Raw genomic sequence first — 20,603 nt, 5'->3', positions numbered from 1 at the left:
AAAGTATCTATGATTGTAGTCAAGGTCCGAATTGAACCGCCATCATATATGCAACATTCTTCCAAATCTTTGTCCACGTCAAATTCTTATCACTCCAGAACTGCCTCCTCTAACTTGACAATATAGTGCTAATATGGAGTTGTATAGAGGCTAGCACTGAACGCCAGCATCATATATTATATCACTAAACTGTCGAATCATCATACCGCGGAGCGCGTAGTCAAGGTAACCCCAATAATAGATGGCACACCTATAGAAGGCATTGAGCTAAGATTCAACAATAAAGAATCCTTGAGTGCAGGGTATGGTGTCGTTCAAGCTTGTTCAAGAAACCTTGTCTGAACATTCTTTGAGAGTTTACCCTATGTTTTGATACACTTCGGGACCAATTCCCCCCTTCGTTTGAGCTTCTTGTGCATTCCGCTCGACCGAGTCGCCCTTCGGTTCACAATACCACGGCTAGCCGAGCGTATAAATGGCGTTGAAATGAAATGTAATCACAGGCGAGTCATGACATCGTTATTACCATGTCTAGGGCGTACCGCCTCGATTACACGCCAACTAGTCTAGAATCCTGCTCTCTTCGCCACCTCGGGCCATAACATGGGGTCTTCCGCTGTCAAAGCAGATGCAGTGACTAACGGTAATCCGCTTCCCCGGGAAAAGAGGTGGAACCGACGTGACAATGGCGGCTTGTGAGATCGGTACTATGGATGTAGATATGCCCACTTGGGCTGTGGGTAGCGAATACCGGTGGCAAGAGGAGCCATCAAGGAAGAAATAACAAGGCGACTTGAATTCATATTACTTATTGAATAGGTACTGCAGGGACAGTGTGGCTTCCAGAATATTTCCTGGCCGGCAGGGGGGCATCATGGGCAGCTGCAGAAGAAGTCAGAGACTAAGCTTATGCCTATGCCAGCCGATAGTCGACTCTGTCGTGGCTGGTTCTTTCGAGCCAGAGGCTGAAAAACGCCGAATGTTCCGTTTTTTCCTGATTTATCAACATGCTGAAACGCAACAGATTGCGCCCCCCCAAGCTGGCGAGAGCCGTACGAATGATGCTTTCACGTTTCAATCAAGCCACGAAAGCGGAACAAGACACATTAGATAGCGCGCGGCGGCAAGTACCCCGCATAAAGAGGCGTTCCCGCCTGCCTGCATGACTTGATTCTGATTAAAACGGGTGGAGAAGCGAACGGCCAACTGATGAAGTCGATGCCAACCATGAAAACCGCGGGGTGGGTGAGTAAGTGAGTGAGAGAGTGAGTGAGTTGAGACTGATGAGAGTCGAATGACGATGGTGGGGGCAGAATGGGGTTTGAATTATGGGGCGCGGATTAGCTCTAGCGAATGAGAGGGGGCGATTGGTGGCTGGGTGGTGAGAAAATACTACGCCAACACGCGAATGTGACACCCACGATGACATGTAGCAATCCTTGGTCCGAAGCAAAAGGTCTTGGAACATGGAAACGTGGAAACGTGGGCGCGTAGCAGCGAGCGTGAACGCTTATATTAAGCATCAAACGGGTCTCAGAAACAGCCTCTAAAAAGCGCAGCAAGACTCATACCAGGTGGCAGCTCATCGTGTCATGGAGGCCAAAGTCAATTGTGCAAAGGGGACATGTCACATGAGGCATTTGATTGTGATGCGCCCCGGGCGGACCAAAAGCCGGATTGGGGGCAACTTCCTGGTTCCCCGGCCGTGCTCTGAGGAACGCCGTCGCTATCAAATGCTTCTCGAAGGGTTCAAATGTTGGCAGAACGGGCAATCTTGGCGCCACGGCTCCTCGCCGTATCGCGGCAGCATCGTGAGTTTTGGCGACGGATGTTTGCCACGGAGGTTGATTGTGTCTCAGACTGCGTCTTGGAGCGTCATGATTGCGCGAGATGGCGCCCAACTCTGGCCAACTCCAAGCCAACCTGGTGCCTTGAAGCGAGCTTATCACCAATCTAAATCCTTTGACTGTGCGAAGGTGCAGCTTTTGTAGCGGACCCACTTCTTCTGCGATATACCAGATACGGGAGTGCTCCGTACCTTTCTTCCCTCACATCAACCAGACTCTACCGTCATACGCACAAAGCTGTTGGCTGTCACTGGCCGCCTCGATGTCGATCTTGGCCTTCAATGTTGGTTATCAGCCCCCCCGGCTGACATGCACACGCCTCGCAGGCTCACGCAGTACGGAGTAAACACGCAGACACACACGCAGACGGGACTTGAAATGGGACCAACATTCAAGGCCGCAGACGTATCCCCGCAGATTGCAACCAAAACTCGGAACAAAGTTGCCGGCCTGAGAGCGCCACGACCTGGGATCTGACACACCTGGGCTAGCGCCACGTCTTCGAGCTGCCCAAAAGATCCTCCTCGTCGTGCAAGGCCCCTTTGCTGGCCAATATCCTCGTATGCAGGGAAATTGAGTCTCGATCGTTTTGAACGACGAAGCTAGCGCGCATGACCGGGGTTCTGCGGCCGTTCGTTGCTGTGATGCCCTCATGCTTGGCGGCATCGAGCTGCGGCCGAGTCTTGACGACGACGTGTCCAAGAAGACTCCAAGCACCCCACGACGACTCGACTTCAGATTGCCGTCTTGGCGTGCCGTGACAATCCACGCCGGGCAAGCCAGGCCGCGGATGCGCCCACGCCACGCCCATTATGCCACTGAGGCCATCCCGACGTCCTGCTTCCACGCCGTGGTGCTGCTGATCGTCTAGAAAAACGCCATGTGTCGCCACTGGCTGCGAGCTAACCACCCCTGTCACGGGAGCACGACATAAAATTCGACATCTGCCAACCATCCTCCACCAAGAGCAGGCGGCCAATTGTGCGCGAGGGCAGAGCTATCAACGCCCGGAGCGTTGGTTGGAAGAGCGCGCGAGAGAAGGCCGCTGACCATGCGGCGGCCGTAAGCCACCCTTTTGGTGCATGAGGAAAGTTTCCAGAAGAAAGCTTCATATGTCGGGGCTTCCCACCCTTGGAGAGAGAATTCCTGTTGTCTGCTCGGCGTTGCTCAAGTCGCGTCTCGGGGAGCATTGCTTCATATAAGCGTCCTGCCGCACTTCTGGTCTCCCCCCCATCTCGACGCAAGCAACACTGCTTTGCGCTTCCACCATGTCGGATAAACACAAGGAAATGGACGCTGTGCCCTTCTCCGACGCGGAGAAGGGTCCCGCGCACGCTCCCATCGAGGGCACCTCGCAAGTCGTGTCCAAGGATGCCGTCATCTGCGAGCCGCACCCTGACTTCATGACGCGCAACGGCCTCAACGCCGAGTCGTTCAAGAAGCAGCACTATGGCTGGGGCATTGTCGAGCTGGAGCGCCCGATGAAGGCGCGCCATTTGAACATGATTGCCATTGGCGGCTCCATTGGCGCCGGCTTCTTTGTCGGTTCTGGCGGCGCGCTGGCAAATGGCGTAAGTACATGCCCGTCGATATGTACAATGTCTCTGGTGGGAAAGGAGGATTGACCAATTCAACAGGGACCGGGATCGCTCTTTATCGACTTTTTAATCATCGGTGTCATGATGTTTAATGTCGGTACGTATTTGTGACGCAGCACCGCAACGTCTCACATGCTCATCGATTCGTTTCTAGTCCACGCGCTCGGAGAGCTCGCCATCATGTACCCCGTGTCCGGTAGTTTCTACACCTATTCAGCCCGTTTCATCGACCCCTCATGGGGCTTCGCCATGGGATGGAACTATGTCCTGCAGTGGGCGTCGGTGCTACCGCTCGAGCTGACAGTGTGTGGTATTTCAATCCAGTACTGGAATGCCGATATATCTGTCGGCGTGTGGATTGCCGTGTTCCTCGTCGTCATCGTCATCATTAATATCTTTGGCGCCCTGGGCTACGCTGAAGAAGAATTCTGGGCATCCCTATTTAAGCTATGTGCCATTGTCATCTTCATGATTATCGCGCTCGTCTTGGTCTGCGGCGGCGGCCCCTCGGACGGTCGATACAATGAGTACTGGGGCGCGCGCTACTGGCATAATCCGGGCGCCTTTAAAAACGGCTTCAAGGGATTCTGCTCCGTTTTCGTGACGGCAGCCTTCTCATTTTCCGGTACGGAATTGGTCGGCCTGGCTGCCGCAGAGTCTCACAACCCCGTCAAGACCATGCCCACCGCTATCAAGCAGGTGTTCTGGCGAATCACCCTATTCTACATTTTAGGTCTCTTCTTCGTCGGGCTCCTTATTGAGGACACGGATCCGGCCCTGCTGAATGCGGGAGCTTACAATGACCCCAAGGCATCGCCGTTTGTCCTTGTCGGTAAATACGCAGGCCTTACCGGATTTGACCACTTCATGAATCTCGTCATTCTTGTTTCTGTCATGTCTATTAGTGTCTCGGCTGTTTATGGAGGTTCGCGAACGCTCACGGCCCTCGCGCAGCAAAAGTACGCCCCTAAAATCTTTACATACATTGATAAATCTGGCCGACCTCTGTTCTCAGTCATCCTCATCATCCTCTTTGGCTTTATTGCCTTTGTCAGTCTTAGCGCTACCGGACCCGTCGTCTTCACGTGGTTGCTCTCCATCTCCGGTCTCGCCACACTCTTTACCTGGGGTTCAGTCTGTGTGGCTCACATTCGGTTCCGCAAGGCGTGGGCATACCATGGTCACACCGTCGATGAAATTCCATTCAGAGCTGCGGGAGGCGTTTACGGTTCCTGGCTGGGCCTTTTCCTCTGCGTCGTTGTCCTGATGGCACAGGTGAGTTGTGCCTCGTCCCCCGGCCACTCTGTAGTTTTTTTAAAAGCCCTTCAACTAACACACGGATTTCCAGTTTTACTCTGCGATTACGGCACCGCCCGGAGAGTCTGGCATGGCGACGGCCGAGACCTTCTTCCAGCAGTACCTCGCCGCTCCTGTCATTCTCTTCTTCTGGGCCGTTGGCTACCTCTGGAAGCGCGAGGGATGGTTGCGAACCCCACAGATCGATGTCGACACAGGACGTCGTGAACTGGACTGGGACGACATTAATGCCTATAGAGCCAAGGTGGCCGCCTTGCCGGCATGGAGACGCCTCATCCACAAGATGTTCTAGTTTGACATGCGTTGTTTGAGGTCGATTAGGTGGCCAGCTCGGTCGTTCAGCACACCTACATACATGTCCATAGTACACATTCACTTCACCAAAAGTAGTCAGACTTCCTAGCAGAATTTGCCATCACTGCGACATGTATTATACACAAACTCGTCCAATGGAACAAATTGGCGTCGCGTGCGTGTTAGTTTGCCGCTCCCCAGTCAGAAGGGCTTTCTCTATTTCACAGCCTATAAGCGGCATTACCGACGGCGTGTTCTGTTCCGGCGAGATCAAATCTACAGGCCGCGCTGATTCAACGCCATTTAATGAGTATATCAACATGTCTATTCAACATGCGCGTAAATTATGGACTTTGGCCGCCAATGACGAAATGCGCAGCGCTCGTTTCGCCTTTTAATCCCTGCCGATGGCGTCTACGCGATGGCTGGATGCCAAGCAGCAGCGTAGCATTGATGAATCGGCTCGGAGCGGGAAGCGTCTTGGCATCGACAGTCTCCATCAAGTGGCGTCGATGTGGCCAGGATTGTCGAACCGGTTCGTCTTGGCGGACTCGGCAGGTGATGGACCAAACTTGTCTGGTAAACTGCACATGCGACTACCTATTCGGCTCTTTATTTCAAGACGTCAGAGACCGTGCCGCTATCTTACAACCGTTTACCCACAGCAGCTTCGTCTCTCATCGTATATAGTAACAACGGGGAAATTTCTTCTGGGAGTACAGGTTACCTTGTACCCGATTATGCGGTTATTTATTAAAGAATCACAAGTACGACCATCACAACAATCTCCAGCCATGCCATACTCCTTCTAGCTAGTGAAGTAGACTCATCGTCTGAAAAAGTGGCCTTTTCCGCATGCTCCTTGTACAATACGCTCGTGTCAAGCACTTCCCCCGTCCTTGACCTGATAAAGTCAACCTGCAGATTCTGTTTGTCCTTGAACGACACCTTTGCGAAACTAAAGTCATCCGCGTACGCAAATGCATTGTATGAAACATTTTTGCCTATTGGTCGCAAGCCTTCAATGTTTCCCGCCCCGCCTGCTATGATATACATGGGCGCCTTCGGGTTTCTCATGCCATTTGGATCTGCGATGTCCTTGTACACAGGTACCATGCGCTGCGAGTTGTGTACGTGACCAAAAATGGCTAGATCTACACCATACTTGTACAGCAGTGGCTCGAACGCCTTCTGGCATGGCAGACATGCTTCTCCTCCGCTTGTCGTGTACCAGGGTCGGTGGCCTGCGACGATGAGCCAAGGGGTAACTGTACGATCTACGGACGCCAGGTCGGCTTCGATGAAGTCCAGTTGCTGGTTTTGCGAGCCAAACGGGCCGTCATTGTCACCGGTCGAACCACCAGGGCCATCTGGGGCCTCATGAAAGTCCGTTTCGGTATCAATCATGACAACATGGGCCATGCCATATTCGAAAGAGTACCAAAATGGTGGCCGCGCCAGCTTCTGCGCTGTGGCAGCTCTGGCCCTAGCAGTGGCATTAGATGACGATGATGGGAAGGCCGTGGGCAGGGTGGCGCCGAATCGGTGCATGAAGTCTGTGAAGTTGGTTTGGCCCAAGGGGCAGTCTCCGCTTACGTGACGGGTTATATCGCAGGTTGCTTCATGGTTGCCAGGACTGGCCATGTATGGTTTACGGCCGGCAATGGGAGCCAACTGCTGGTAAAATTGTTCCAGGATAGATTGGTATGCTGCCTCCCCGTGCAGCCCATTTTGGTGCCTCTCATACCAGTTGTCAGCGTACGCAAAATCACCGGGATGTATAATGAACTCATAGTCGTCAATAGTGTCAGCAAGTCTGCCAATGGTGGAATGGTTAAGCGCAGGCTCAATCTTTGGAATGGTATCTCTCTTATCGGTTGTGAAGCCGTCGGTTCCGTAGACGCCCAGGTCAATCACAACGTCCATGGCGAAGGGGGTCGTGTCGCCAGCTGCTCGTGGACTGGTAAAGTGATCAATGCTGGAGTTGGTGGACACAATCTTGTAATGATACATGGTTGCGGGCTTCAGTCCTTCTATAATGACAGTGTTGGACCATGTTCGCGATGTTGAGTACGTCTCAGACATGTTTGAGCAAGCTTCCTGTGTTAGAGCATCGTTTCCGGTGCCATACTGAACGCATGGCTTGCTCAGCCGCTGATAAGTGTTCCAGCCAATAGACACATCTAAGCATCGTAAGAGACTTTATGTATTCTTTGAGAGGCGATGTTTACATACGATTTGGACCATATATGGCAATGCGCTGTTGGACAGGAGTTGTCAAGTCGACTGGCTTCGGTGGATATATATCAGATGCCGCTGCTGCACGAATCGTCAAGACCAGGATTGCTGCAGCCACGTCGAGGAGCAAAACCATGTTGCGAGACAGGCGCGCAGCTCAGAGTGGTCAAGTAGATTGGCGCCTCACACTGGGGAAGCTGGACATGGAGCGTCCGTCTGTTATGGAGGAGTAGAAGTCCCATGGACTCAGCAAATGGAAGCCATTGGGCGTTGGGCGGCGACGCATTGGCCAGGAAATGTTCGCCGGAGGGCGTCCAATGGTGAAGGCTGGACCAGCTGCATGTGGTGACATTGGGAATTTCGGTGTGTGCTTGGTGACTCGTGACACTGAGGGATGTTGACATTGACCACCAGCTTTGATGTCAACCGAGTGACACAAGTCTGACCCTGTCCGGCCGTAACATGTTCCAGGCCGAGATGATCAAGTCGACCCGAACGAACACACAGCACTGGGCACTGACTCACTGGGCATTGAACACCAAATCTCGTCGCATTCAATCGGCCCTGTGCAAACATTCCTACTGTCTGCTGTGAAAGGGAAAAGCTCAGCCGGTGTGCTGCGCTTCAAGCATCGCTATTTAATGGGCAGGTCTAATGAGAGCAGCCTCAGAAGTTGCACTGCCCGGATGAATCCTTGCTAGCCTTTGAACGCTAAAACATGAATTGTGGGTCGTGTACTAAGTGAATCAATATGAACCTTACATTGTCCTTTGACCGCATTACACATTTGCCCTAACAAACAGTGTGGTGCTGGCGTCTTTCTAATGGGAAGTAAGACGATCGACTCTGTTCTCTCTCCCCCAATTCGGAGGTATTAATAAAGCCAAGTGCCCGGTACCAACCAGAGGCTACTCCTTTCCTTCACCACTCACCACCTCGGCCTTCATTTGGTCATTTCTGCAGACTCGGAACGAAAAGGTAACTCCCGGCTTGAGCAGGTGCAACCAAACCAAACCAAAAGCCCAAGCGTACCAGTCGATCCAACAAGAGCTAACGATTTAAAAGTTCTTGAGTAGCGAGATATCTTTCAAGAGCGCGACAAGATGGCAGAAGAAGTACCCCCTCAGCCAACTCCCTTATTTGTCTACGGAACGCTTTGTGCAAAAGAGCTACTTGCTTGGGCAATCACGGGGGATTCATCCAGCGTTAATTATGTCGACAGCCTGATCCGCCCTGCTAGGGTCTATGGATTCGCTCGATACAGATTACAAGGCCGCGATTACCCAGCCGCTACCATTCACAAAGACTCGCACATTGATGGCTACCTAATTACCTTTCAAAACATGTCACAGCGGAGAAAGCTGGATGACTTTGAGGGCGAGATCTATAAGCCCGTTTCTACAAAGGTACATATTTTAGATCAAGATGGGAAAGCTTCCGGGGAGGAATTATTTGCGGATATATATCTTTGGGATGGTCCTGCTGAGAGTCTGACTCAAGAGTCTTGGGAGTTGCAGGTGTTTATCGATGAGAGCTTAGAAGACTGGCTGGATTTATTTCAAGGGATGGAGTTGACTGGCGGCGAATAAGGGCGAGGGACTCCAGAATACAATGTACCGGCCAATTGATACCCCAATCGTTTTACCGTCTCAAGTTTCTGAATCTTAACCATGAATTGATTTTTTTTCGTTCTCGCGTCTCGGCATGGTAATCAAGCAACTGTGGGACCCGTGCGTGCATAAAGCATAAATTAAAGCTATTCTCGTGGATGAAAAATGTGCCGGTTTGCTTAATATGGAAGCACTAATAGAAGTAAGCGCGTGTGGCAAGGTATCGTACTAATAAACAAATATACATAAATATACTATAATATATTTCCTGCTAAAGCGAGAAACACGACCAAGTATAATATATGCTTGGAAATTCGGTCTTATTTCTATCAGACAGAGGTTTCATAAATTGTGTCACCTTGTGCACGTGAGTCTTGTCTTGGCGCATTGACCAACACGCCGTCAGAGACTTGCCTGATGGCCCATTCTAGCCGCACCATCATTTCCATCGCCTTGGACGCTCACATTCTGCAGCGTGTTGCAGATATCGAATCTCTGCAATGAATCCTCTCCCAAGTCGAACAGAGTATCGCTTTAACCCATTCGAGCCGCACCCTGAGCTTGACGATGTGGACATTTCCGGGCTAGAAGACATCGATTGGAACAATAACAGTGACGCATTCGGCATGTACGCTGCCCGAGGTTTTGCGCCTCCCAAGACCCAGACGCCGTCAGAAGTTCGTCATGAATCTCAGCAAAGGAAGAAGCAGATATCTGTCTCCTTCAACCTTCTCAGGGCGATTGTTGACCGACACGAGGCCAAGATTCAGAGGCGATGGGAGAAGAAGACGAGGACACAGCGACTGAAGCTGTTGCTTGAGGCTTGGCCAGACATGCCGGCTACACACCGCCCCGATTTTGCGGTTTTTCGCAAGTACTCAAAGCAGCTGCAGGAAGCAGTAGCAGCGCAGTACCGCGGATGCTTTATTTGGCCCTACATCAACCAGGAGGATCTGGCCAGGCCAAAGACACTGCCATTGCTGCTCAACGCCAGGGCAAGAAATCACCCTAGCGTTTTTGCGGCCGCTGATGGCGACGTGATGCAGTTTGGAAACTTGACCATGTTTCTTGTGCCCATATTTCTCAATGGGTATGTCATGATGTTGAACGGCGTCACTGCAGAGAACGAATATGGCAGATTAGTTGGTTGGGATGAGCACGACGAGGCGTTCGACTGGATGACCTCCCGCAAACAGTTTCTGCCGGGAGAAGGTCTTGCCATTTTGGAAGCCCAGAGTCGGCTTCTAGAATTCCTTGTTTCCTGCTGTCAGCAAATTCTTCACGAGATTCCAGCGGAGGAACTAACCAGTGATGTGTATCCGATTGAACCAGAGCCGCCGCTCAAAGCCAACAATGACCCCAGTGGCCTGGCTTCATTAGCCACTTTGGCGGAGGAAGCACCGTACCGAGTCCCTGCTAATCTTGACTTGGAGAACATCGAATCGCTGTTGGCTGCACGAGCTTCACACGCCGCAGAGCACATCTGGGCTTTGCGTGAAGATCCAAGCTACTTTGCAGACGAGCTCCTTGAGGGCAAGGAACATCGGCAGGAGATATTGAAAGATGTAGACGGAAAAAGCCATCCCACCTTGAAGTATCCACGGGAGAAATTGCTGTGGGCTAGGATCATTGGCAGTGTGGTTGTTGAGTCGACCCTCCAATTGGAGATGTTCTTGGAGCTTCGCGATCAAGCACGCGAGCTCAAGGCCCTCCAAAAGAAGTGGGCGTCTAAAATATCGCCGTTGAAAGATCTCCCAGAAGAATACCTGCAGGCTCTACTTAAATTCCGCCATTACCTCAACCAAATTGCCAAAGGGCCTCTCAATCAGCTCAAGACTGCCGTTCCGGCGTCACCACCAATGAGAAATTTCTTCGTCCGAGCTGTACCCGAGTCGCCAACTTCATCCAAAATCCGCTTAATGCAAAAGCCCAGCGTGAAGGTGGATAAGACAACTGAGCACGTGCTGTGGTTGCTACGGACTCTGTGGGAAGATGACCGCACATTATTCTTCTGCCGCTTGCCTGTTATCGTGGATGAGCTGGAGAGACTGATCCAGGCAGACCAGAAGGCTCGGGACCTCATCTCTCCATACGTCGCCTTCATAATCGGCGACCTCTCCATTGTTGCCGAATGCTTGAGACAGCTTCAGGTTTATCAACCTTGGGCCAATGGGTTTGAAAATGCGCTAGTAGACCGAGAGGAGGGTATTAAAAGCGAGTTTGCAGCACGGATGAATACCATGGGCAGAGTCCTATCTATCCGTGATGAGAATATCCTCAAAGTAGTCCCATTTGGAGATCCATCAGACAACAAGTTTGACTATCCTGTGGGGAGGAAACGAAACAAGGTAAACGTTGACAAGCTTCGATCGGCCGAGACTCATCTGGATATCTTCTGGGATAATATGGACAAGCTACTTTACTCTCATGCGGGAAGTTTGAAAGGCACGGCTCTGGGGCAACTTTTGTCAAAGTCGTGGACACTGCAGCGTACACCGGAGTGGATTGAACCAGCAGCCGGAAAGAATGACAGGGGAAACGAGGTCTCGCAGCATAGACCTGAGGTTCCTACGAAGCCCTTTTCTAACCTTTTCATCGGCCCCGACCCACCGTCTGCAAGGAAAGAAGTGCTTGCTGGAGGAACTGCAAAGTCCAAGGTCAAGTCTCGAGGGACTCCCGTGTCCGTACCGGAGAACAACTCCGAGGTTCCGGCGGACCTGGGCGATGCCCGACCGGATTCTCAACCTACATTCTTGATAGATTCACGAGCCTTGAAAGTTTTTCGCATTGTATTCTTCGATCCGACAGCCAACACAACGCCCGGCGAAGTCGCGTGGAACGATTTCCTACATGCTATGAGCTCAGTTGGATTCGGTGCCCAAAAGTTGTATGGGTCTGTATGGCACTTTCAACCGACCAAGCTGGATGTTGAAAGGAGCATACAGTTTCATGAACCACACCCTCGAGGCAAGATTCCGTTCCTGACAGCTCGTCGGCATGGTAGGAGACTCAGCCGAGCTTATGGGTGGTTCGGCGGTATGTTTGTATTGAAAGATAAAGCCGTCTAGAGCAGGGGGGGCGGGGCCAGAGTACCAACGGCAGTTGTGTCGTGACGGAATGCTTGTTCTAGAGACTAGAAAAGACGCAAGACAGAAGGAGCAGAGACCAAGACTAGATACAGCAGAATGGGCAGAGAATGCGAATGCCCTGCCGTTTTCGGGTTTCCCAGCACCTGTTGAGCTTTCGATGGACGTTTCTCAAGTAGGCTCTCAGGTCGGTGATCGATTTAACATGAAACTGAGGATCACCATGGATGAAGGAACAAATCTCGTGGTGGAACGCTTTGAAACCGTGGCAAAGAATGTACGCGTCTGATTTGTCGAATTGAGAAGAACTATATTCTGACTGTGATAGCCAAGCCTGCCTGCAGTGTGGCTTATGTACTTGCTTTTACTTGCAAATTTTCCCGCCGGCAGCTTGCAAGACACTCTGCATCCACAGCCTGAGCTGAGTGACATCGGTGACGACCTCTGGGGACTGTCTACAGCTTTGGCCATACGACGATACCCCTATTGCAAAGTATCTCTGGGAACTTTGGTCCTGCAACAACAGCAGAGGATCATCTGAGCCTTGATGACAGCCCGCCGGTTCTGCCGAGTACGCACAGAATTGTGGCCCTCCGGAAGGTTGAGCACTGCAGGATGCCAGGTCATGGGTCTCAAAGGTTGCTTGCAAAAGCGACGAAACAGCTTGTCCTCCGTCTGTCGCCGAATCCCACGCCACTGCAACCGCTTTTTGGTTGTCTAGGCTCTTCCGTTGGTCAAGAACACAAATGGGCCCTGTCGTATATCGATCAAAGATCAAGGCATCTCGTAACTGAAGCAGTGCGACGTCGTATACTAGTAGTTCCGGGTCCCATTGAGGATGCGTATGAATGGCCTCGACCGTCTCCAACTTGGCTCCCGTCGCGTTAAATCTGTTTGATCCGATGTAGACGCCGAGGCTGTCTGCCTTCAGGCCGTGCACGCAATGCGCGGCAATAAGTATGTGATGCTCATCGATAATGGCACCAGCACAAAGGATTCTCTGGTGCCCCGGTTTGTATACCACGGCGGCTATGAATGGATATTCCTGCGGTCCGGTCTGCTTCCCGTTCGGGAGAGCAGCAGCAGCAGCATATTCTGAGCGCTCATCTGCGCTACCCGGTTGTCCTTTGAAAGCGACGCCTGTATATGAGTCTGCCCGCTCCGCCAGAGCAGAAGCGCACGCATCTTGATTTGCATACCCGCAGGCACATTGTTGAGCCCAGGCTTTGAGCGGCGCCAGTAGCAAGAGTAGGCTACACTTCATATTGTACGGCAGATGGTGACCTTTTACAAAAAGCGTCCGGGATGCAAGCAATGGCCGTCGGTGGCATACATCTATATTATATGTCGGCGGCGTGGCAGCACAGACATGGACATGTTCGGCAACATTCCAGTCGCCTTAGCTTGACGTCAAGACTAAAAAAACCTGCTGGTGGCTCCCTCGCTCAAGTCAATTGACGAAAAAGTCATTTGACGAGGAAGCGAGACATTGCGACTGCGACACAATCATGCACTCACTGTCCAATGGGAAGTCCGGCGACGCGACGACGGCGAGGCTAGCTCGAGCCAGAACTGGTCGTTGTGATAGCATCATGCCGCAACCAACTCGATCTGCGCAACCACCTGGATGGGACTGCTGATCCGCAAGGATGGGCAGGACTGGAAGGAATGCGCCTCAACCACCGCGCAGCCATGGCGCGGCGCATGGACGGACACTAACCATGTCGAAAGAGCCACCAAACGGGCTTTTCATGGATGAGTGGGCAATGTAACCCTAACCCTCGATGTGGGAGGTCGCTTTCGGTCGTGCTCATGGCACTATTATCGGAATTGTCGACTACTTAGCTCATGAGATCTGACAGGAGCCTCTCTGCTCGCATGTTCCAGCAAGGAAGCCACGTCGGCCTTTAGCTCTGCTACTAGTTCGCTCCATGCAGCATTGTCCCTGCATAGAGCTTTGACATGTCTGTGCCAGTCATGAGCTTCCCTTCTACAACTTTTCGTCCTGTCCAGTTGTCTCTGCTTTTTAAGTTATTACTCTAGCCAAACTCTTGGGGAAATATAAAAATCGGCATGTCCTTTTTGTACTAGTATAAACAGTGCTGTGAGGCCGACTTTCCGGCCAAGCCGAAAAACCATATCCTTTATGTGGTCGCCTCATGGCACGATTACCAAGGGGATACTACGACAATCGTCAGCTGAATCGGAATCTTGTCGAAAAGAACGAATCTAAACCCCTTGTTGAACTTCTGAGCGAGGGGTGAGTGTCGCCTCCCAGCCGGCTCGAGGTTTCTAATAGAAGCATTTGATGTCAACAAAGAATGGACTCTCGCCGCTATTGAGCCAATTGAGTGCCACTTATACTTTATAAATTGCGTTTCTTGTTTCATATAATGCGCCTTTTTTGGTCAGTCTGCAACGCTCCTGGTTGCCGAAGCGAGCTTGCTCGTTGTCGATTGACATGGCCGTGATGCCAGGCATAGTCGGCGCGCCTTCTCTGCTGGATGGAATCAAGTGAAATCGGTCGTTCCACCACACCCCAGGTCCACGATTGGATTCATGTTTTGAACGTGCCGGTTGTCGGTGTAGGGCCAGAATTTATAACATTCCAGCTGATGGTCTCCAGCCTCACTTTCATGAGCAAACCGATTACCAGCAGCCGTCGCGAGGCTGTTTGAGACGGACGTGAAAATCACGAGACGACCTACGGCTTTGACGTATTTCTGTCCTTCACTTGCTCAAGTTGCTTCTTCCACATTTTGAATGGCGATGAGGGTTTCTGGCCAAAGGAATGTCGTGAGGGCTGATGTAACTCGTTGTGGCCTGACAGAGAGAGCAGCCCGTACAGCCGCTTCAGTCTCTACGCATTTGTCGAGTATGTACCAGTGTTTCTTCCCTCACCAGTATAATGCTACAGATCGTCCGCGAAGGTGTGCCGCAGAGGCAATTCCCAAATGTAGCAGGTCATTAGCAAACTAAAGCATCCCGTTGCTTAGAGTCCGCGCCGGCATGTTCCACGCGCAAGAGAAAACGGGTCAAACGGGTCCCCGTATAGCCAGATCGGGAGTGGTTCCGTATGGGCAGCAGAAATGCAGACATTGGGCCATGGTAGAGGAACTGGATGTGATGCTCTTCGGATGTGACGCCGGAAAAGCCGGGCGCTACTGCTACTCGCCGTCAGAGAGGAGATTGTAAGTGGAATCGAATGCATCTGGCCGGCACAAGAAAAGCCGTGTCCTGGATACCTACACAGACAATGACATCGCGGCGGCAAGGCAATGTGCGCTCTGGCTCTGTAGGAAGTAAACGGCGGTTACTTCTGCGGCAAAGGTCGACTCCGTCGTTACAGATGTGATTAGCATCTGTACCACTAGACCAAGCCAGGCTGAAAGCGGTACGGATGGCAACTTCTTGTGGTATAACCTTTGACAAGCTGCGGCCGTGCACATTGGCCAACTGAAACCGAAAGAATAGGAGAAAGAGATAGTTATATACGAGGGGTTGCGGTCGAATATGGCTTGTAAGTCTTGTTGGGGGGCCGTGACGACAGGAGGGCGACTGTCTCGCATCATTGGTAAACCCGGCACTGCGATAATAAAGTGTACAACTGTTTCAGTATTTATCCAGGTTTATTATAAACATTATCTTATGCCTCTTATTATAATAAAAAGAACAAATGAGCCATTCCTACATCAAACCGCGACACCAGGCGAAGGTGGGTTGTGCCATGTGGTAGCGTTTTATTGACCTTGACTACGTGCAGGACTTGGCCTACAACTTCCATACAAGTCTACTTCGGTCGTAACGCTATCTTATAAAAGCAATAAACTCCTTTCACCTCTAGATTACGCGTGTTCTGCTGTGACGCTTAACAAAAAGTAGTATTTAGCTTTACGATTATCACTCTGCTAGCAATGCCCCAATCATACCATCGTTTTCTCGTTCAACAGCAATTTATTCTACTAATATTAACGGGTCATCTACTTGCTCTGAAGGGAACCTTTTGTCTACAAGTATCATGTCTCAAAAGGCGAGTTGCGGCCTTGCAGTTTGACAACTACGCACCTGGAGATGATGGCGTCGTGGCAAAAGAAAAACCCAAGTCTTCATCAGCGATGTGAAGATTAGGCTGCTCATTTGCGACAAAGAAAACTATGTGCTTGTTGGGTAATGCTGCCTATGTCAAGAGCACGCATGAGGAAATCGTAACACTGTTGTCCGGGCAGAAGTATCCACATAAAATTTGATAGCATATGGCTCTGCTGTTTTACATGTGAAACTAATTTTGTTTCATTCAGGTCTAAGCTATTCTGTCCTAACTGCCGGTACCGTATGACAAGCGACGTGCGAGCATGATGCACATGCGCATTACCTAGTTTATATGCCCTGAGCAAGTGAGGCATAGTTGAGACTCGTGGAATAAAAAAGTTCTAGCCCCGTCGATTCTACCAATTCTAGGCCTGATAAAGAGACGAAGTAGCATAGAATTAGATGACGTCGCGTCTGCTTTTCGCAATGAATCGAACGCTTGTCGCCGGACATGGTATAGCTGATGTTACTATTTTGAAAATGCCGAGTTATAATTCAGTGCCGATCCGATATAGTACAGAAGCCCGGGCTCCGGTGTTTCAACGAATGAACGTCGAGTCCGAATTTCCAGCGCCCATCTGATATGGCACGGAACCTAGGCTTCCGGTGTTGCAACGAATAAACATCGAATCCGAAACTCCGAACACACTGGGTTTAGCGTCCCAACTATGATTCTCTGAACTTGTAACAGTTAACAAGGTACGGAGGCGGTCATGTTCGGGGCTCGCGCCACGGCACGGGCAAAAACCCCATGGCCGAGGCCGATCGACTCCGCAACGTCGGAGCCTGTAGCCCGGATTCGCGATCGAGTCGACGTTTTCCCAGTCCGTGAGATTCATCATGTCCCACTAGACGTGCAGTCCCGACCGGCACTACGGCTCGGCACTACGATCGGTTGTCTGAGGCCAGCAACTGATGCTCTCTTGGTAGCTCCGATAGGCGAGTGCCCAGGCCTCGTCTGCAGCTTGCCGCGTGCTCTCCGCAGATACTTGGGTCCAAACAAGAATGGCACTTGGTCCATGACGATGCACCGTCCGCTGTATCCGGGTATAGAAACGGCCAACAAGGTGACTGCGTCGACCAAGTGGCAAGACTTTGTAAAAGTATAAATCAGCTGCCCGTTCTCGCTTGTGTAATTTATACAAACAATCTCACTCTTCCCACTCATCCATTGTCTCTATAAACCAATTATTTACAAACCAACACAACGTTAAGCACAATGCGTGGCAAGATCAACTTTGAAGAAGCCTTCGAACTGCCAACCTTGGCCGACTCCAGTCGCGAACAAGCTGCTCTGTACATCGCGCCCAAAGACCTCGATCGCTACATCTACCACATCAAACACCCTCTCGGCGAGCGTCTCCAATTAGCAAACAGCCACGGGATCGGCTACACCATCTACTCCCTAACGGTGCCCGGCATCCAAGGCATACCAGATCAGTCCAAGGCCGAGCAGCACGCCACCACCGTCAACGACTGGATCGCCAACGAAATCAAAGACCACCGCGACCGACTAGGTGCGTTTGCCGCCCTCTCCATGCACGACGCCGCACAGGCAGCCGCCGAGCTGGAGCGTTGCGTCCGCCAGCACGGCTTCCACGGCGCCCTCCTGAACAATTACCAGCACGCTGGTCCGGACGGTGAGACCTACCTCTTCTACGATCAGCCTGCGTACGATGTATTTTGGCAAAAGTGCGTCGAGCTCGACGTGCCCGTCTATCTGCACCCCGCTGCGCCCGCCGGCAACTACTACAAGCAAATGTACGCGCAGCGCAAGTATCTCGTCGGCCCGCCGTTGAGTTTTGCAAACGACGTCTCCCTGCACCTCCTGGGTCTTGTGACGAATGGGGTTTTCGACCGCTTCCCCAAGCTCAAGGTGGTGGTTGGGCATCTCGGGGAGCATATACCTTTTGATTTCTGGCGCATCAGCCACTGGCTCGAGGATGTCGAGCGTCCGCTGGCGGCTGGGCGGGGGGATGTGATGAGCAAGAAGGATCTGCTTTACTACTTTAAGAACAATATCTGGGTGACGACCAGCGGGCACTTTTCTACGCCGACTGTGCGGTACGTCGCCGATTACTTGGGGCCCGAGAGGATCATGTTCAGCGTGGATACCCCGTACGAGACTATCGAGAATGGCGTGGGGTGGTTTGACGGCGAGGAGGATGCATTGACTCGGGCTCTGGGCGGCGAGGATGGATATAAAAAGGTCGCTCGGGAGAACGCCAAGAAGCTTTTCAAGCTGACCAAGTACCACGATTGCGATGCTTGAGTTGACGACTACGCCGCTGTTCCCTCATCTTCATCAGTGTACCATGTGGGGGAAGACTCATAAAAAGGGGAAAGGCAGTTCTATTACTCGTCAATACCTAAAGTTAAAACAAAGACTAGGCTTACAGTGTCATGCTGGTAGAAAAGATCTCGAAATATTGACTAGCTATGTCCGTAAATATATATATGCTTTGGCTGCGCTACCCTAGAGGTCTTGTTATGGGAAAAGCACAGAATATGCGGTTATGCATTCACAATAATCCAGTGCCCCTCCTGATTCTCTTACTCGTCTTGTCAGCCTTTGGAGAGCGGAACGCCATCCCAGGGGTAGAGATGATCCTAGCCGCGAACACACAAGTTTACATGCGGGCAGAAACAATGGATGTACAGTACAGCCTTTGGCAGAATATTTGTCTACATGTAAATATACACTAATATGCATTAGTACATGATAGTTTGTCACGCAATGGCCAGGTATTTTGTCCGGTGAACAGCTATTTGCCTGCCAGTAGTATATCGGCAGCATTCTTCAATCCAAAGATTCAAGTCACCCATCACAGGCATTTTCGAGGCTTTGACTTGGACTGCCGAAATTGAGACGTAGCCCTCCATCTTCTTAGCCGAACCTATTCCAGGCTTGATTCACTGGGTGGTTTCCTTGCATCTCCAGGCCACAATATTGCATCAACAGGTGTAGACCAAGCCTGGCACTACCTATCTCGAGAGCTTCATGTGCCGGTTCACATCTTTGTAAAGCAGGTAACGGAACTTGCCAGGGCCGCCCGCGTAGCACGCCTGCGGGCAAAAGGCGCGCAGCCACATGAAGTCGCCCGCCTCCACCTCGACCCAGTCCTGATTCAGGCGGTAGACAGCTTTGCCTTGCAGCACATAGAGTCCGTGTTCCATGACGTGGGTTTCCGCGAACGGGATGACACCGCCAGGCTCAAAGGTGACAATGTTGACATGCATGTCATGGCGCACATCGCAGGGATCGACAAAGCGTGTCGTTGCCCAAGCACCGTTGGTCCCCAGCATTTCGCAAGGTGCAATGTCCTTTTCGTTGAGAAAAAGAGGCTCGGGCGTACCAAGCCCGTCGACGTATTCATAGGCTTTGCGTATCCAGTGGAAACGGGCCGTGGTGGCAGCTGTGTTGCGTAGGGTCCAGCCGCTTTTCGGCGGCAGATAGGCATAGCCGCCTTCGGCGAGGACGTGTTTCTCGTCTGCCATGGTGATGGTTACATTGCCTTCGACGACGAACACTACGCCTTCTGCGCCGTCATCTAGTTCGGGGCGGTCGCTGCCGCCGCCGGGCTGAACCTCCATGATGTATTGCGAAAAGGTTTCCGCGAAGCCCGACAGCGGACGGGCAATCACCCACAGTCTCGTCTGGTCCCAGAAGGGCAGAAAGCTCGTGACGATGTCACTGAATGTGCCTTTTGGGATCACAGCGTATGCCTCGGTAAACATGGCGCGGTCGGTGAGAAGCTGTGTCTGCGGCGGCAGTCCGCCTGCCGGAGCAAAGTACGACCTGACATTGTTGTCGCCCATGGCGGATGGCGGGGAATCCTTGGTGTACGTGGGAATATGGGCAGGGCTGGTCCTGGATGATGAAATTGGCTGTCTTTTGATAGAGAAGCAGGATGGAGATGGGAGAGTGGAAATGAGCTTCTTAAGAAGATTGAAAAGTGTCAATTGCTGTCGCCAAACACGTCGGGCCGGCACGACATGCACCAAACATGTGCGGTGTTGCCCGAATCGTCGGGTCACCCCGATGGCCCAGCCGTGCCTGCCCATCGGTGGAGTAGGTGCATGTACAATGTACATTGCACACATGGCGGAGCCGTCAAGCTCCATACCGACTTGGCCGTCAACGTTGCATAAAGCTGGTTGGCCAAGACTTATGCCACCACTGTATTATTGACGCTATGCAAGTCATATTTGCTTGAATGCCGCCATTTCTCAACGCCCATTCTCGCCCCCCGGCAAGAAAAGTAATGGGAAAGGCAACATGGAGTTCTTAGAGATGGTCTCTGGTGCCATAGCCTTTGACCGGGTACGGCCGAAAAGACCACTGGTGTGTTCAAGTCACACATGCAACTTGCAGCCTCTGTGATGGCACATAAACACCCGCTCTTCTACAACATCAACAACGTCTGATTCATCCACGGCCAATCAAGTTCAGCAAGATGACGGAAGCCAGCATAAACACTTCATTGCATCATTACTACCCAAGCACACAACAACCGAAGCCGG

General features: G+C 51.7%; 8 protein-coding genes across 8 annotated transcripts; 4 read left to right on the top strand and 4 right to left on the bottom strand.

The window, feature by feature from the left end:
• Positions 1-2,334: 2,334 nt before the first annotated feature.
• MAA_11105 (ribosomal L32p family protein) lies at positions 2,335-2,658 on the bottom strand (the record flags this gene model as incomplete). Its single annotated transcript, XM_011413071.1, has 1 exon — positions 2,335-2,658. The coding sequence occupies one exon, from the start codon at positions 2,656-2,658 to the stop codon at positions 2,335-2,337; it is 324 nt and encodes a 107-aa protein (XP_011411373.1).
• Positions 2,659-3,115: 457 nt separating this feature from the next.
• MAA_02879 (amino-acid permease inda1) lies at positions 3,116-5,054 on the top strand (the record flags this gene model as incomplete). The annotated part of the gene is made up of 4 exons (XM_007820877.1): positions 3,116-3,418; positions 3,485-3,542; positions 3,600-4,720; positions 4,794-5,054. The coding sequence occupies 4 exons, from the start codon at positions 3,116-3,118 to the stop codon at positions 5,052-5,054; spliced, it is 1,743 nt and encodes a 580-aa protein (XP_007819068.1).
• Positions 5,055-5,809: 755 nt separating this feature from the next.
• Positions 5,810-7,430, bottom strand: MAA_02878 (Purple acid phosphatase-lik; the record flags this gene model as incomplete). The annotated part of the gene is made up of 2 exons (XM_007820876.1): positions 5,810-7,239; positions 7,292-7,430. The coding sequence occupies 2 exons, from the start codon at positions 7,428-7,430 to the stop codon at positions 5,810-5,812; spliced, it is 1,569 nt and encodes a 522-aa protein (XP_007819067.1).
• A 967-nt stretch (positions 7,431-8,397) lies between these two features.
• Positions 8,398-8,883, top strand: MAA_02877 (AIG2-like protein; the record flags this gene model as incomplete). The annotated part of the gene is made up of 1 exon (XM_007820875.1): positions 8,398-8,883. The coding sequence occupies one exon, from the start codon at positions 8,398-8,400 to the stop codon at positions 8,881-8,883; it is 486 nt and encodes a 161-aa protein (XP_007819066.1).
• A 521-nt stretch (positions 8,884-9,404) lies between these two features.
• On the top strand, positions 9,405-11,972 carry MAA_02876 (uncharacterized protein; the record flags this gene model as incomplete). Its single annotated transcript, XM_007820874.1, has 1 exon — positions 9,405-11,972. The coding sequence occupies one exon, from the start codon at positions 9,405-9,407 to the stop codon at positions 11,970-11,972; it is 2,568 nt and encodes an 855-aa protein (XP_007819065.1).
• A 382-nt stretch (positions 11,973-12,354) lies between these two features.
• Positions 12,355-13,254, bottom strand: MAA_02875 (Peptidase S1/S6, chymotrypsin/Hap; the record flags this gene model as incomplete). The annotated part of the gene is made up of 1 exon (XM_007820873.1): positions 12,355-13,254. One exon carries the CDS (start codon positions 13,252-13,254, stop codon positions 12,355-12,357), a length of 900 nt encoding a protein of 299 aa, XP_007819064.1.
• A 4,044-nt stretch (positions 13,255-17,298) lies between these two features.
• Positions 17,299-18,351, top strand: MAA_02874 (Amidohydrolase 2; the record flags this gene model as incomplete). Its single annotated transcript, XM_007820872.1, has 1 exon — positions 17,299-18,351. The coding sequence occupies one exon, from the start codon at positions 17,299-17,301 to the stop codon at positions 18,349-18,351; it is 1,053 nt and encodes a 350-aa protein (XP_007819063.1).
• A 713-nt stretch (positions 18,352-19,064) lies between these two features.
• MAA_02873 (allantoin catabolism protein) lies at positions 19,065-20,204 on the bottom strand (the record flags this gene model as incomplete). The annotated part of the gene is made up of 1 exon (XM_007820871.2): positions 19,065-20,204. The coding sequence occupies one exon, from the start codon at positions 20,202-20,204 to the stop codon at positions 19,065-19,067; it is 1,140 nt and encodes a 379-aa protein (XP_007819062.2).
• Positions 20,205-20,603: the final 399 nt, after the last annotated feature.

The sequence above is a fragment of the Metarhizium robertsii genome (genome assembly GCF_000187425.2).
Source record: "Metarhizium robertsii ARSEF 23 chromosome Unknown MAA_Scf_4, whole genome shotgun sequence".
Taxonomy (NCBI): Eukaryota; Fungi; Ascomycota; class Sordariomycetes; order Hypocreales; family Clavicipitaceae; genus Metarhizium; species Metarhizium robertsii.
The sequence above is the reverse complement of the archived record's forward strand: the minus strand, read 5'-3'. Positions and strand labels throughout refer to the sequence as shown.